Source organism: Chiloscyllium punctatum, chromosome 19, assembly GCF_047496795.1.
Source record: "Chiloscyllium punctatum isolate Juve2018m chromosome 19, sChiPun1.3, whole genome shotgun sequence".
NCBI lineage: Eukaryota > Metazoa > Chordata > Chondrichthyes > Orectolobiformes > Hemiscylliidae > Chiloscyllium > Chiloscyllium punctatum.
This window is the reverse complement of record NC_092757.1, coordinates 91,623,429-91,638,151: the sequence shown is the minus strand read 5'-3', so window position 1 is coordinate 91,638,151 and position 14,723 is coordinate 91,623,429. Positions and strand designations below refer to the sequence as shown.

The window sequence follows — 14,723 nt, the reverse complement described above, 5'->3', positions numbered from 1 at the left end:
GGAAACACCTAGTGGACACAGGCCAGAAATTCAGAGATTAGATTAGATTAGATTACTTCCAGTGTGGAAACAGGCCCTTCGGCCCAACAAGTCCACACCGCCCCGCCGAAGCGCAACCCACCCATGCCCCTACATCTACCCCTTACCTAACACTACGGGCAATTTAGCATGGCCAATTCACCTGACCTGCACATCTTTGGATTGTGGGAGGAAACCGGAGCACCCGGAGGAAACCCACGCAGACACTGGGAGAACGTGCAAACTCCACACAGTTAGTCGCCTGAGGCGGGAATTGAACCCGGATCTCTGGCACTGTGAGGCAGCAGTGCTAACCACTGTGCCACCATGCCGCCTACGTTTGCTCCCTACGTTGCAGGAAAGCAGGCAGGCGGACTAGCATCTGAACATGCCCTGCACTGTTGAACAAAAATCTCATCTGTGGGTGAATAGTCCCATTACTTTAGAAATGATTTGAAGGCTATAAGAGTAAATGCTGACAAAACAAAATCTGGATTGAAATCCAAAGGCAGACTCATATCTCTGTCCTTTATGTCATCTTTTTGGCTATGCTTGAAAATCAACTTGTGCCAAAAGTAGGAACCTGGACCCCCATACCAATCAAGAATATATCTATCTTTGTCTTAAATACACACAATTACTTTGCCTCCATAGCCTTTTACAGCAATGAGTTCTACAAATTAACCGCAAATAGGCACAAATCAAGCTTTTGTTACAACACAGGGTAAACCATCCTGCTTAATTTAAATCAGCAACACAGAAAAGATTTATCCTGTACAGTAATCTGTGAAAATTCGAGAGGCCGAGAATTATTTAAAGAAAAACATTAACAACATTATTTCTTGAAGTATAACACAGATAATTGACTAACAACTATTTACAATTCCTTCCTCTAACCTATCTTTTACCTTCCCTTCTCTAATACTAGTCCGATAAAACTCCCAATTAAGATTTACAGAAAAATTCTAATTTTAAAACCAGCCAACAGTCGAATCTTCTTTTGATCTTCATTGGTAGATTTGCTCCCCAGGTCAGGGTTGAGGTTTTATTTTTGTGCAAATTCCTTCTCTGGACAGGTACCTCTCAGAGAGTTCTGACTAACAGTCTACAGCTGTTGGTGTGGTGACAGTTCTCCTCCCAGGTGTTCAATTTTCCCCTGTCTAATACTCCCAAAGCATGGGATTGTCATTGGTTTTTAAGATTGTCAATATACTCAGTTCAAACTTGATTGGAATTTGGTATTTTTTTCAGGGTATAATTTAAACTGATTGGCAAAATTTTGAATTTGTTTTATCATTTCCAGGCAACTAGCTACCTCAGTAGCTGGAGCACATGTTACATTGTATCTTATTGAGAACACTTGGTCCTGTCACTGCTAGCTTTTACTCTCTTAAAGGTATAGTACACCCACATCTTCATAACACTTTCTAGTAATTTTATATCAAAAAGAAGGATAAATGATTTATTTATACAACACCTGAAATGTAAATGCATTGAAACACTCAAATTTTCAAACACACAGACATGTGTACTTAAGAAAAATGACACATTCACTGAGAGTATTAACAGAAAAATGAGAAACAAATCACGTTTTTTATGAGTCAAGATGTAAATATTGCAGGACTGTTTGGTTCCCTGTGGGAGGAGTTAAATGGAGATTAGAAGGTTCTGGGTTTTCATACAAAATTATGTCTGAGTTTCTGTAGAAAATCGTAATATTCTTATAGGTGAAAACATATTAGTCACTCTGTGCACTGCTACAGTTGACTGTTTAGGCAGGGTTTTGTTCTTCTTGCTGAGTGGTGGTCTTCTCTGTGCTGTGTGGTACCAGATCAATGTACTTTGACCTGTTCTTGAATAATATGAGCCATTATTGCATAAGTTTTGATCTTGTAACCACAGAATCCCTTCTTCTACAATTGATTCAAAGTTAGAAGCCAGTGTCATATGATGGGGAATGAGGGCTGGCCCTTTCACACCTGCTTTATGATGAAATGGCTATTCCACACCTCTCTTTGTTAGGCTTTGTGTTTGCAGACCTCAACACTGGGGTGACCATTGCATTTGGTTTTATGTAAGTTGCCAGACAATAAGAGCTATAGGAATAGTAAATTCTGCAATTGATTGCACACCCCGAATGCCTCTTCAAGGAAGGTCTCCCCACATGAACATTTGCTTTTTAATGACTTTCTGGACTCACGATTTAGTCCTGTTGATACAAAAATTACTATATCTCACCTGATCTGCTGAACTCCATTCTGGTCAAAATAAATTATCAATATTCCATGTTGTTGTTTTAAAACAATCTCATGATTGCATAAGGTTTCACTTTAAGGAACTTGCAACTCTCAATGATAGGAACCCCCATGAATGGTTCAGAATGTGTTCTCTCCATCCACTTCTCAACTCAAAAAGGGTCAGTTGCCCTCATGAGTATCTATGGTGTACCAAAAAGGCAAAGGCTAGTTCTGAGAGGAGCTATATTTGATATCAATAGAATCCCTAACTCAATACAACTTCACTTATAGAGTCACAAAGATGTACAGCATGGAAAAAGACCCTGTGATCCAACTCGTCCATGACGACCAGATATCCTAAATTAATCTAGCCCCATTTGTCAGAAGTTGGCCCGTGTCCTTGAAAGCTTTCCCATTCAAATACCCATCCAGTTGTATTTTAAATGTTGTAATTGTACCAACCTCCTCCACTTCCGTTGGCAGCTCATTGCATACATGCACCACCCTTTGAGTGAAATGTTGCTCCTTAAATCTTTCCCATCTAACCCTAAACCTATGCCCTCTAGTTCTAGGTTCCTCCACCCCAGGGAAAGACCTTGTCTGTTTACCCTATCCATGCTCATCATGATTTTATAAACCTGTATAAGGTCACTGCTCAGCCTCCAATGCTCCAGTGAAAACGGCCGCAGATTATTCAGCCTCTTCCTATAGCTCAAACCTTCCAACCCTGGCAACATCCTTGTAAATCTTTTCTGAACCATTTCAAGTTTCACAACATCCTTCCTATAGGAGGGAGACCAGAATTGAACGCAGTATTCCAAAAGTGGCCTGATGAATGTCCTGCACAGCCGCAACATGACCTCCCATTTCCTATTCAGAACATACAGAACCTGCAAAAAGACAGGTGTAAGGCCTTCAGATCAGGAGACCCACTCAAATATAAGGAATTCAAGTATGACCTTCACCGAGCCATTAAGATAGCCAAAGGACCAAAACCGATCTAAGCTAGTGACCCAGATAGACACACGGCGAGAATGGCAAGGACTGAATGACATCACAGGTTCTAAAAAGAGACAGCGCAAGACAGCAGACGATGACACATCTCTCCCAGATTGTGTCAGCACATTCTCTGCTCGCTTTGAGCAGAATTTCGGCGGAGAGGTAACACATATTCCGACAACTTCTGACGAACCTATCCTAACCGTCACTGCATCAGAGTTCAGATCAGTTTTGCTTTGTATGAATCCAAGGAAAATGATGCGACCAGACAGAATACCAGGCCGTGCACTCAGAGCATGTGCAGATCAACTGGCAGAGGTCTTCTCGGACATCTTCAACCTCTCCCTGCAGCAGGCCACTGTCCCTGCCTGTTTCAAGAGGGCCAACGTCATGCCCGTGCCTAAGAAGGCTCATGCAGCATGTCTCAATGACTACCGCCCAGTGGCCCTAACTTCGGTGGTCATGAAGTGCTTTGCAAGGCTGGTCATGGCATTAATCAACTACAGCTTCCCCACTACTCCTGATCCATTCCAATTTGCCTTTTGGAGCAACAGATCCACATCAGATGCCATATCACTTGCCCTTCACTCCTCCCTTGAACATCTTGACACCAAGAACAGCTACGTAAGAATCCTACTCATTGATTACAGTTTGGCCTTCAACACTACTATCCCCTTGAGACTGATTACTAAACTTAGTGATCTTGGACCAAGCCCCACTCTCTGCAACTCGTTCCTCAGTTTCCTGACCCACAGGTCACAATCAGTGAAGATTGTGAACAATATTTCATCTTCACTAACACTCAACACTGGAGCCCCCCAGGGATGCGTCCTCAGGCCCCTACTGTACTTGCTGTATACCCATGACTGTGTCGCCAAATACCAGACTAATGCCATTTACAGGTTCGCTGATGACACCACCATAGTCGGTCGAATCTCAGATGGTGACGAAACAGACTATAGATGGCAGGTGGACGACCTGGAAAAATGGTGCACTGAGAACAACCTAGCTCTCAATACCGGCAAAAGCAAGAAACTCATTATTGACTTTCAGCAGGACTTACTCATGCCCCCTACACATTAACAGTACAGAGGTGGAACAAGTGGAGAGTGTCAAGTTCCTGGGAGTGGTCATCCACAACAAGCTTTCTTGGACTCTTCACGCGGACACACTGGTTACAAGGGTTCAACAACGTCTCTTCTTCCTCAGGCAGCTGATGAAATTTGGCATGGTGGTGAATACCCTTGCCAACATTAATAGGTGCTTCATCGAGAGCATTCTGTCTGGATGCATCACTACCGGGTATGGCAACGATACCATTCAAGATCGGAGATGTTTACGAAGAGTGGTGAACTCGGCTAGGACAAACACAAAGGCCAATCTCCCATCTATAGAAACCATCTACTAGGCCCACTGTCAAGGAAAGGCCGCCAGCATTCTCAAAGATCCATCCCACCCTGGCAATGTTTTTCTACAACCTCTCCCATCGGGGAGAAGGTACAGAAGCTGAACACAAGCACCAGCAGGTTTTGTAACAATTTCTATCCTACTGTTGTTAGAGTACTGAATGGACTCACAAACCCTTAACATTCATCTGTACCTGTGATTTTGTGTTTGCCACTTACTAATTATTTACTTATCTATGCTACTTAACTCTGTGATCTGCCTGTACTGCTCGCAAGACAAAGCTTTTCACTGTGCCTCAGTACACGTCAATAAATTCTATTCAATAACAAATACCTTATTAACTATCCTATCTAACTGAGACTCCACTTTCAAGGAACTATTAACCTGCATTCCAAAGTCTCTTTGTGGCAGCAAAAGTTTTCTGGAACTTACCACTAAGTGTTTAAGTCCTGTCCTGATGTGCCTTTCCAAAATGCAGCAACTCATATTTATCTGAACTAAACTCCATCTGCCATTCCTCGGCCCATTGGCCTATCTGATCAAGATCTCGTTGTACTCTGAGGTAACCTTCTTCACTATCCACTACTCCTCCAATTTTGGTGTGACCTGCAAACTTACTAACTACACCTCCTATGTTCACATTCAAATCATTTATATAAATGACAAAAAGCAGTGGACCCAGCACTGATCCTTGTAGCTTACCTCTAGTCACAGGCCTCCAGCTGAAAAGCAACCCTCCACCCTCACCCTCTGTCTTCTACCTGCGAGCCAGTTCTGTATCCAAATGGCTAGTATTCATGTGATCTAACCTTGCTAACCAGTCTACCATGAAAAACCTTGTCAAACGCCTTACTGAAGTCCATATAGATCACGTCCACAGGTCTGCCCTCATCAATCCTCTTCGTTACTTCTTCAAAAACTCAATCAGGTTAGTGAGATATGATATCCCACGCACAAAGCCATGTGACTATCCCTAATCTGTCATTGCATATCCGAATACATGTACATCCTGTCCCTCAGGATTCTGTCCAACAGAAGGTGTGTCTTCTCAATTTCTGTTCGCTTTTCTGTTCCGTTGAGAACAAACACCGGATTATCAATACCATGCTCACAAGGATCAGATTTACGAGAAGTGGAAATGAACAATTAACACCCATTCCTGGATGTCATGGTACAAAGAACACAGAAGGGTGAATGCACCATGAAAGTGTACAGGAAAGACACACACTCTGACCACGTACTGAATTACAACAGCAACCACCCAAACAGACACTGAATTAGGATGCTGTTCAAACGGCCACAACACGCTGCAGCCCTCCCGATAAAGGGAAGAAGGAAAACACCTTTACAGAGTTTTCACCAAGAATGGACATGCCCACAACTTCATCTGCAGATGCTACCAGATAAACAACGTGACAAGGGCATGCCTGACCTAATTCACTAGCCACACTACCTTACATAAATAAACATCTTGGAACTGACAGCCAGACCTCTGCGATCACTCGAATGCATGACTGCCCATAAACCAACAGCCATGCTCAGGCAACAACTCACCAGGATAAAAGACCCTATACCTATCATGTGCAAGATTAACATAGTTTACAAGATTCCACGCAAAGACTGCATGACACTAGATTGGGTAAACAGGCAGACAATTAGCAATCCACATCCATAAATGCCAATTAGCCACGAAATTCCACAACTTGCTACCCCTCGTAGCCTTAAACATAGATGACAAGGACCATAAATTTGACTGGGACAGCACAACGATCATAGGACAAGCTAAATATAGGTCAGCCAGAGAATTTTTAGTTACACTCAGCCATGGACACCCATCAACGAGCACGTTGACGGAGACCCAGTATACTGGCCATGACAACGAACGACTGGAACTAACAACCGAACACAGCAGAAATGGAACCAAATAAATTACAGAAGACACAGTACAGCAACGCTTCACAGGAAGCTCCAAAGCACTGAAGATGTCACTAGTCAGGGGATGAAATGTCTGCAAATCAACTTCTCAGCTCAGCGAACATACCCACAACAACGACAACCGGCACCCAAGCTACAAATCTTTACGCAAACCTCAAACTGAAGAATTCCTTGAATGTACAGGGTGAGGGGAGCAAGAGGTTGCCCCATGGTTTGGAATATGAATAGAAAGGAAGAAAATGCAGAATAAGCCTGGAAAAAGGCTTTATGAGTGAACATGCCCCTTGAAAGAGATTAAGAATTGTTGGAAAGAATACTATTATAAGGTTGAGGAGATTGCAATGTAGAGGGCATAGCTTAATAAAGTCAAAGAATATAGTGTAGACTACGAATGCCACCGAGACCAGAAGCCCATGTGACCGGGAAGCCTTAATGGCCACAAACAAATTAGAAGAGGAATTAATGAAAGCTGCCAAACAGCAAAAATTACAAAGTTAGAGAGAATTTGGGTGTTTACAGAGGTGCAAGGTAGGGGACAGAAGTGGTGTTTCCTGATAAAACTTTTAAAGGTAAAGAAAGACTTGTGGAATGAGTTTTGAAGAAAAGATGTGAGTAAATTCAGCTTTGGCAGGAAGATCTTTTTTGGCATTGTAAGCAACAAATACTTGGAAATAGAAGTCAGTTAATGAAAAGCTGCACTTCTGCCAGATCAGTTCAAAAGGGAAGTGTTTCTTTACCCTCCAAAAGAGATGCTGAATGTAGTTGGGAGACTCCGGAAGTTGTATATGGCCTAAATGATGCCTGGAGAGCTTGGTACTTCTCACAGTGCATCTTATTAAAATTAGGCTGTTCTCAAGTTAAAACCCTGCCTCCAAGTTTTACTGAGAGCATGTTTTACTGATACAATGAGATTGATTTTTCTGAGGTGGAAGCAGTGAATTTGAAACTGTCACAAATGGCCTTATAACAGAAAGCAAAATTGGAAATCAGGCTTCTGGGTTTAAAAAGCATATTGGAGTGTAAATCAGACAGAATAGATTGAGTATCACTTTGCACCAGCTATTTAATTTGGGAAATGTTAACCCCATTACAGTGGGGTTAATCCCATTACCCCAATGTAGGAATTGCAAAAGTTAATTGTGCAGCTGAATTGACTGGGCACCCAAATAAGACCCGATTCCAGTTTTGAAGTCTTAGAGTTGGGTATAACTATGAAAATTCCCAAGTTAGAACATATTATTTTGCAAAAATAAATTGAAATAATAAAAATGGAGCATTTTCTTTCATTCATTCTTAGGATGTGGCATTGCTAGCTGGTCCAGCATTTTACTTCCAGGCGTTAGTTGTCATTGAGCAGGTGATGATGAGCTGCCTTCTTAAACCAATGTAATTAATTTGATATAGGTAGACCCACAGTGGTGTTAGGGAAGGAGTTCCAAATTTTGACCCTTTGAGGTTGAAGGAAAGATCAAGGCAGGATGGTGAGTGGCTTGGAGGAGAACTTGCAGATGGTAGTCTTCCCATGTATCTGCTATGCTTTGCAATCTATATGGTAGTGGTCATGACTTTGGAAGGTGCTGCCGAAGGAGCCTTTGTGAATTTTTGTAGCATATCTTGTAGATTGTATACATTGCTTCTACTGAGCATCTGTGGTGGAGAGAGTGAATGTTTGTGTATATGGTACCAATTAAACAGGCTACTTTGTTCTGGTTGATGATAAGTTTCTTAAATATTGGAGCTGCAGGTATCCAGACAAGTGGGGAATATTCCATTGCCTTCTGTCATGCCTTGTAAATGGTGGACAGGCTTTGGGAATTTTTAGTTACTACTGCACGATTCCTAGCCTCTCATCTGCTGCATTTACCTGGCTAGTAGCTAGTATGTTTTGAAATTTCCATCATTAGGTGATGTCAGGATTATATAACTTATTGTTTTTAGTGATGCTTCCAATGCAGATCTCTGTGATGGATTCTCAAGTGCAGGAGAATTCATAACATTTCTTTAGAGAGAAGGATGTAAATGTTGCTCTTTTTGCTGGGGAAGCTAAAAAAATCAGAACAGTAGTAAAATGAACCTTAGTGGTAGAACTCTTGTTGAGGTGATGGATATTTAATTATCTTTAGCAAAATGTTGGAAGAAATTCTCAAAAGGGGTTTGACAAAAAAACTCGTTGAGTGTTACATCAGTAATAATTCATTATAGGATATTGTATATTTGTGAAATGAATGTTGCCAGGAGGATTTGAGTTACCAGGAGAGGCTGAATAGACTGGGGCCATTTCCCTGGAGCATCAGAGGCTGAGGGGTGACCTTATAGATTATTATAAAATCATGAAGGGCATGGATAAGATAAATAGACAAGGTCTTTTCTCTGGGGTGGTGGAGTCCAGAACTAGAAGATATAGGTTTAGGGTGAGAGGTGAAAAATTTAAAAGGGACCTAAGGGGTAACTTTTTCATGCAGAGGGTGGTGTATATGGAATGAGCTGCCAAAGGAAGTGGTGGAGGCTGGTGCAATTACAACATTTAGAACGCATCTGGATGAGTATATAAAAGGAAGGGTTTGGAAGGATATAGGTCAAGGGCTGGCAAATGGGACGAGATTAGGTGAGGATATCTGGTCAGCATGGACGAGTTGGACTGAAGGATCTGTTTCTGTGCTGTGCATCTCTTTGACTATGAGAAAGTGAGGACTGCAGCTGCTGGAGTACCAGAGTTGAAAAATGTGGTGCTGGAAAAACACAGCAGGCCAGGCAACATCCGAGGAGCAGGAGAATCGACGTTTCGGGCATAAGCCCTTCTTCATTCCTGAAACGGCGATTCTCCTGCTCCTCGGATGCTGCCTGGCCTGCTGTGTTTTTCCAGCACCACATTTTTCATCTCCTTGACTATAACTTTATAAATGAGAAAAGACTGATTGAGAACTAGGGGGAGCAAGAAATTGGTATGATGAGATTCTGCAATGTGTGAGTTGCAATAAAAGCTGCTCCAGAAAAGTATTTGCCTTTCTCACAAATTAACATTTAACAGAATACCTTTAAATTGGAATACCTGAGTGCCAACGCAAGATTGAATCTTGGACTCCAAAATTAATTGGCTCAGTTGCTAGTCCTTTTAAAGCTTCACAGGCAGCTTATGAAGTTGAAAGAAATAAGGATTGAGTGTCTACCCCATCAAGAGTGGCTTGAAGGTGAACCTCAGAAGGGAGAATGGGTGATTCCTTAAAATGGAGGAGTGACATAGAGTGTGACAACATTTGTGCTTCTTCTGGATTCACACCAACAATTTAAAATGATTTTTAAAAACTTACAATAATTTATCTAATAATATTATTCACTAGAAATCACCAGAAATGTTCCAAATGGAGAAAACAGCCTTTGCATCACTATTATCCACTTTTGGGATTAGGGCCTAAAACAGCAATTAAGCCTCTTGCTAGCATATGTGATGCTACCCTAATTCAGGAATCTTTGGATCTTGGCACACAAATTTTATTTGTTTCCTCAGTTAAAGTCAAATGTTCCACCTTTAACTGAGTAAAGCTTTATTAGAAGTGTTTGTATTAACATTTATTATGGAACAATGTAAATATGTCACACTCTAATTGCATTTTCTTGATGCTGAAGCACCTCACCATTTATTGGCTGTTGGGTGGGAAGGCTATGATGCTGGCACTTGTAATGAAACTGTGACAAATTTACATAGACCAGTTCCACTCTGGATATGGCCATAGACATTTAGAATAAAATAATAGACATGAATTGTGTGCAGATACAACATCTTTAATAATGTTCTTATAGATTGGTGTTTGAAATGTTTGTCTTGACAAATAATGAGATGCTGTTTCTATCTTTAGTCAAAGCTTCAAATTCTCAGAACGTCACAGAAAATTGTCATACCTTTTGGTTTCTACAATTCAACGGGATATGCAGTCACTACTGGAATTCTGCTGCTTTAGGTAATATTATCTGTCTTTTTCCTATTCAGCTCATCCATTGCCATCGGTCCCGTGGTGGAGCCTGTGGGGACAATGTCCAGTCTTACACTGCAACAGTCATCAGTGCTGCCAAAGTGAGTCCAATATTGAAACGAAGGGATAATTAATCATCTATTTGCTGTCTGAAATGCTGCTTTTCGGATCATAAAAGGTCTAAAACAGGGCAAGGGACTATAGGCCATTAAACAGCAAAGTGCTGTGAAGTATGACAGATAAAGCCAAATTCATTTTGAATGGTTTAAATTTAAGAAAAGAGTTAACATTATCTCCTTATTTCTTGCTTTGAGGATTATCATGACACTGTAAAGAAAGCACATAAAATGTTTCGGTTGACTTCTGTGATTTGTTTTCTAGATGCCTGAAAATTGGGCATTGTCAATATCCAACTTATGTAAATATGCAACTTTGGAACAAGGAAATGACTGAGGAGTTAAACAGATATTTTGCAACAGTTGTTACTTTGAACATTCCATTCATACTAAATAAATACTAAATAATATGTGAGAAGAATTAAGTACAATCACCATCATAAAGATGCAGTATTAGACAAACTAATGGAGCTGAATTAACTCCACAGATCCCTTGGCCAACTCACCTTTTACCCGTGGAGAGTCCTTGACACTGATCCAGTTCCACCAGAATCATCTCTAGAGTGAACAGAACTTCTGACACTCCTCTTCTTACATGTCAGCCAGGGCTCCCTAATTGTACCAGATAAACCCCCCAACCAGGGAGATCTACCTGGCTGACCTTGTTACAATCATGCATCCCTTCCCCTCTGAGTCTGAGGACGTAGGCTGGTTCTTTTTTTGTATCATCCTGAGGCATTTTAGCACCGGGTCAAATTCTTCCAACTCTGCCTCTGTTACGGCAGCATGTGATGCACAGTAATTCGCCTCTTGTGCCCAAAACATCTTGGAAGAAATTCATTCTCCTCTTCAGGTGGCAAAGACGCCAAGGTGGCGACATCCACCGTGTCCATCTCAGATTCGAAGGTATATTCAATGCTTGACGGAGGGGGAGAACCCACATGTTCTGGAGCAGTCGTAAAGGCTATTGAGGAGCAGGGTACATTTTGTTCCTTCACCATTTGGCTTTCATGTGGTCCATGTGTTTGTTCAGGGCCATCTCTCCTACCCAAATTTTATACTTCACTGGACCTGACCTTGTGTTAATCATGCCACTTTAACAATGCAGGGCTATTCCCTTGGTTCCTACACCAAGTTTTGTAGCTTGAAGTAAACTGTCTGTATTGTTTAGCAAAGTCTTATGTCTGGCAAAGACTTTCCCGATGTTGTTTCATGTTCTCCCATCCAAGTCTCGGAAGATCAGAATTTACCTATTGTGGATTCTCCACCCCATTAGCAAATCTGTTGGAGCTATTCCTGTCATTGCATAAAGTTGTGGCCTATAATTAAATAGGAATTGGGACAGTTTGGTACCTAGTGAAGCTGGAGACTATTTCGTTAAGCCTGCCTTCAAAACTTGGACTGCTCTTTCTGCCAGACCATTGGATGATGCATGGCGTGGAACTGTCCTTATATGTCGAATACCACATGATTTTAGGAAATACTTAAATTCATGCTAAACAGTGGCCCATTATCTGTGATCAACACTTCCAGGAGTTGCTGTTTTGCAGTTTTTCTCTTGTAGTTCCCACGTTTCACAAATAAACTCTGTGCACATCCAGTCACTTTGAATGGGTGTCCACAATGACCAAGAACATTGAGCTCATGTAATCGAGTCCAGGGTTTACCTGGCCATTCCCACGAATGGGGGGGGGGGAATCTGCTGATGGTAATTTTGTCTTTGTTGGCACTCTTGGCACTGCCCCATTAACACAGCTATGTTTGCATCCAAGCCTGGCCACCAGACAAAACTTGTTGCCAACATCTTCATTTTGGAGACCACTGGATGATCCTGGTGGAGGTCAGCCAGTATGTGGCAGTAACCTTTTCTCGGACTGTATTTTTTCAACTATTCCAATGAGCCACATCACACTGCAGCACAGATGAACTTCGGAAAACAGAGGAGAACCACCTATACAACGTATTCGAGAAGAACGGATAGTCAAAAAATACAGTCTGCAGATTCCTCAAGAACAATCCATGACAAGCAGACCAAACACAACCAGAAACCCTAACCACCTTGCCATACATCAAAGAAGTTTCATAAATGACAGCCAGACTACTAAGATCCATCAGATTCCTAGTAGCACACAAACCCACCAACACTCTCAAACAAAAACTAACAAACTTAAAAGACCCAGTACATCCCATGGACAAAACCAACGTCGTCTACAAAATTCCATGCAAGGACTGCCAGAAACACTATGTAGGACAAACAGGAAGAAAGTTAGCCACCAGGATACATGAACACCAGCTAGCCACAAAAAGACACGACTCTCTCTTCCTTGTAGCCCTACACACGGAGGAAAAAACCTACCATTTGGACCTGGGACAGGCTAAGCAAAGACATGCCAGAGAATTCCTAGAGGCCTGGCACTCCAACCACAACGCCATAAACAAACACATAGATCTAGATACCATCTATCAACCCCTCAGAAAAGGAACAGGAAATGACATCACCACAAACCCCAGGAACCCCATCCAGGACAAACATATAAATTGAAATCAGGAGACAACAGCTTCGCTTCACTTGGAGGTCACCACTGATGATGTTACCTAGCCAGGTAATGAAACATCTGGATATCAAACCTACAGCTCAGCAAGCAAATCTACACCCTAAACCTCAATCTGAGCTACAAACCTTCATAAACCTTGCACTTAGTATTAGAGCTCAATGCTGAATTTAACCTCAAGTTATGGTAGGCACTGTCTTGTCCTCTTTAAGTAGATCCAGCAGGCGTTTGTGGTCCAATTTATAGCAAATGTATATCTGTAAAGATATTGATTAAAGTATTGGACTCCAAATATCAATGCCAAACCTTCCTTCTCTATTTGGGCACATTTATGCTGTGTATTAACCAAAGTCCAGACTGCATATGCTATTGGGCATTCCTCTCTATTGGGACACATTTGAGCTCAAGCTACCCTGATGCCTTCCGGGGAGCCCTCGCATGTCAATACCAGTTCTAATTTGGGATCATAGAGTGCAGCACCTTATATGATGACAGCTGCTTCTTCACTTTCCTGAAAGCTGTGTCTTGGCTAAGAGACCATTTCAAAGGCTGGCCCTTTGTTAAGAGTTGATGCAAAGGTGCCAGGATGAATGCCGGGCCAGCCCAAGGAAAGACCTAAGCTCTAGTACAGACGTGGGAGGTAGGGCACCTTGTTTACACACTATATCCCAGTTCTCCAAGTGCACCTTATTGGCCTTCCCTGTTATTATCACATTATCTCGATAAATGGTGACCTGGGGTAGATCTTGTAAAATGTTGTCCATTGTTGGCTGAAAAATTGCGCCGGCTGATGATGCCCCCAGTGGCAGTCTCGTATATTGGTACAAACTCTTATAGGTATTAATTGTAGCATACTTCTGGTAATCCTCATCTAACTGCAATTGCAAGAATATATGGCTCATGTCCAGCTTTGAGAAGGACAGTGTCCCCCGCCAGCTTTACAAATAAATGCTCTATGCGAGGACTCAGGTATTTATTCAGCTGGAAAAGCAGTTTACCATTTGTTTAAAATCCTCACATGGGTGAATCGACCACCAGGCTTCATAGTCAGTACGATCATTGCTGCCCATTCCGCAAACTGTAGTGGTTTGATGATTCCTTTGCTTTCTAGCTTTCTGATTTCTGCCTCGATTTTTGCTCATATAACAAATAGTACTGTGGGCCTTGCTGAATCATGGAGTTGCTTGATAGACCCTAGACCTTCCTGAAAAATGTCCGGGCATTTAATTAGGACTTAATTCAAGCAGCCATTTTCTAAATAAAAAATGTAGAGCCAATCAAGGTAAATCTTTCTCAACAAATTTTGCCCCATCAAGGTTAGGCCTGAGCCTTTTAATACAATCAGTGGTAACTGAACCAGCTGTTTCATATACAAGACTAGAACCGAAGTTGTATTCTTAATCTGTAAAGTTCCCCGCTGTAGGTCTTGTGCAAACTGAAGGATTGGAGTCCGGAGCAAATTTTGTTAAAGACTGGCAATCACTGATATTA

The 14,723-nt window shown here is 41.8% G+C and overlaps 1 protein-coding gene across 4 annotated transcripts in view; it reads left to right on the top strand.

Annotated features, from left to right (window-relative positions):
* The window catches only part of bcas3 (BCAS3 microtubule associated cell migration factor), a 1,192,206-nt gene that overhangs the window by 270,841 nt on the left and 906,642 nt on the right, over positions 1-14,723 (top strand). For all 4 annotated transcript variants that reach the window (XM_072590043.1, XM_072590044.1, XM_072590042.1 and 1 more), the window contains one exon: positions 10,582-10,665. In XM_072590043.1, the coding sequence (XP_072446144.1) occupies positions 10,582-10,665 (84 nt within the window). The remainder of the gene's footprint in view (positions 1-10,581; positions 10,666-14,723) is intronic.